The sequence below is a fragment of the Notolepis coatsorum genome (genome assembly GCF_963971535.1).
Source record: "Notolepis coatsorum genome assembly, chromosome: 6".
Taxonomy (NCBI): Eukaryota; Metazoa; Chordata; class Actinopteri; order Aulopiformes; family Paralepididae; genus Notolepis; species Notolepis coatsorum.
Window position 1 is genome coordinate 130,531,571 of NC_140170.1, and position 2,500 is coordinate 130,534,070.

Consider the following 2,500-nt stretch of genomic DNA (forward strand, 5'->3'; position numbering starts at 1 on the left):
CCTCAACCCTGGCTACCCACACTGCAGTCTGTAGGCGGTTTGTATGACCATCCAACCTCAGAAATATCTCATTGTCCTCCTCCTCCTCCTTACTAATCAACTGGTTTGCCTCCTTTGATGTGCTATGTTTCATTGTGTACATTTTGTTTTCATCACTCTTCCCTCTGATTCTGTCTCGTAGCTAAAAGAGAAATCACTTCTTTACTTGTTCTCCTTCCCTCCCTGAAGCGTCCTCTAGTCTCCATCTCAACCTCAGTATGAGTTGCTGCTGTCCTGTGGTTCACTACACATCCATTTGTTTTGGATTAACTTCACATCTTCTCACTCTATTGTGTGTTTTTTTTGCCTTTCACCTGAATCGTAAGCATGCTGCCGCTGGATCCTTGCACTGTGTGTGTGATGGTGTGCAGCCTACTGCTGTGTGTTTCATTTATATGTTGTCCACCACTGTTTGCCTCCCCATTACTCAACCCACACTCTTGATTAACAAATCCCTGTTGGACTGCCTATCTGAGACTCTCTCTCTCTCTCTCTCTCTCTCTCTCTCTCTCTCTCTCTCTCTCTCTCTTCTCTCTCTCTCTCTCTCTCTCTCTCTCTCTCTCTCTCTCTCTCTCTCTCTCTCTCTCTCTCTCCTCCCCCTCTCATCTCCAGGCTGCCTTGTTGAATTCCTTCCCGGCCATCTTTGATGAGCTGCTCCAGATGTTTACGGTTCAGGAGGTGGCAGAGTTTGTGCGTGGTACTCTGGGCAGCATGCCTTCCACCGTACACATCGGACAGTCCATGGACGTGGTCAAACTACAGTCTATAGCCCGCACTGTGGACAGTAGACTCTTCTCTTTCCCTGGTAAGTGATTAAGAGACACACACACACACTTTGAGCTCAGCCCTGCCTTCATATGATCAGGAGGTAGGCTACTGCACAGCAGAACAGACTAGTAGAACAGCATGAGGAGCTGTCCCTGGTGCTGATGTCACTGGCCCTTTCTGGCTGTGTGGAGCTGTCCCTGGTGCTGATGTCACTGGCCCTCTCTGGCTGTGTGGAGCTGTCCCTGGTGCTGATGTCACTAGCCCTCTCTGGCTGTGTGGAGCTGTCCCTGGTGCTGATGTCACTGACCCTCTCTGGCTGTGTGGAGCTGTCCCTGGTGCTGATGTCACTGGCCCTCTCTGGCTGTGTGGAGCTGTCCCTGGTGCTGATGTCACTGGCCCTCTCTGGCTGTGTGGAGCTGTCCCTGGTGCTGATGTCACTGGCCCTCTCTGGCTGTGTGGAGCTGTCGCTGGTGCTGATGTCACTGGCCCTCTCTGGCTGTGTGGAGCTGTCGCTGGTGCTGATGTCACTGGCCCTCTCTGGCTGTGTGGAGCTGGTGCTGATGTCACTGGCCCTCTCTGGCTGTGTGGAGCTGTCCCTGGTGTGACCCTGCTGTCTCAAAGCTCATGCCATCTTTGGAGGATCACTTGCAGCAATTTGCATTGAGTGATCACTAAAACTGAGGAATGGATGGAGAAGAAGAAGAAGAAGAAGAAGAAGAAGAAGAAGAAGAAGAAGAAGAAGAAGAAGAAGAAGAAGAAGAAGAAGAAGAAGAGTTGAGGTTACTTCCATGATGGTTGTGAGATTTTCAAGACTTCCAATCCATCTTTTAACACAAAGATCCACCTGTCAACACACACAGTCAATGGGAGTGATCCTCTACAAATGGTGGCTTGCCCCAGAAATCAGCTTCTCAAACCCTATAGTAGCTCACAACCACATTGTGTGTGTGTGTGTGTGTGTGTGTGTGTGTGTGTGTGTGTGTGTGTGTGTGTGTGTGTGTGTGTGTGTGTGTGTGTGTGTGTGTGTGTGTGTGTGTGTGTGTGTGTGTGTGTGTGTGTGTGTGTGTGTGTGTGTGTGTGCGTGTGTGTGTTTCTCCAGAGTCTCGTAGGATTCTCCTGCCGGTGGTTCTGCACCACATCCATCTTCACCTCCGTCAGCAGAAAGAACTGCTCATCTGTTCTGGAATACTGAGCTCCATCTTCTCTATCATTAAGACCAGCTCACTGGTAAAACACACACACATGCACACACACACACACACACACACACACACACACACACACACACACACACACACACACACACACACACACACACACACACACACACACACACACACACACACACCTGTCTACTCTATCTATCCCTCCATCTCTCTTTCTCTCTTTCTCTATCTCTTTCCATTTATTATGTCCTCACCCTCATTTTCTCTCTGCTATCTGTACCCCCCCTTTTTCTCTCCCTCTCTCTCCGCCCTCCCTCTCTCTCACTCTTTCTCCTTCCCTTCCTCTCTCCCTCTCCATCTCTCTCTCCCTCTCCATCTATCTCTCTCCATCTCTCCCTCCCTCCCTCCCTCCCTCCCTCCAGGATTCGTCAGTGCAGGAGGAAGTGGAGATGATGGTTGAGTCTCTATTGGACGTTCTGCTCCAGACCCTGCTGTCAATCATGAGCAAGAGCCAATCGCAGGAGGCG

The 2,500-nt window shown here is 50.3% G+C and overlaps 1 protein-coding gene across 1 annotated transcript in view; it reads left to right on the forward strand.

Moving 5' to 3' along the window:
- LOC311229667 (dedicator of cytokinesis protein 3-like) overlaps positions 1 to 2,500 on the forward strand; it is a gene marked incomplete at both ends in the record, with an annotated part of 403,980 nt that overhangs the window by 307,429 nt on the left and 94,051 nt on the right. Inside the window, 3 exon segments of the mRNA XM_084315742.1 lie at positions 652 to 844; positions 1,907 to 2,034; positions 2,396 to 2,500. The exon segment at positions 2,396 to 2,500 is cut by the window's right edge and continues 42 nt beyond it. Of these exon segments, the coding sequence (XP_084171868.1) occupies positions 652 to 844; positions 1,907 to 2,034; positions 2,396 to 2,500 (426 nt within the window).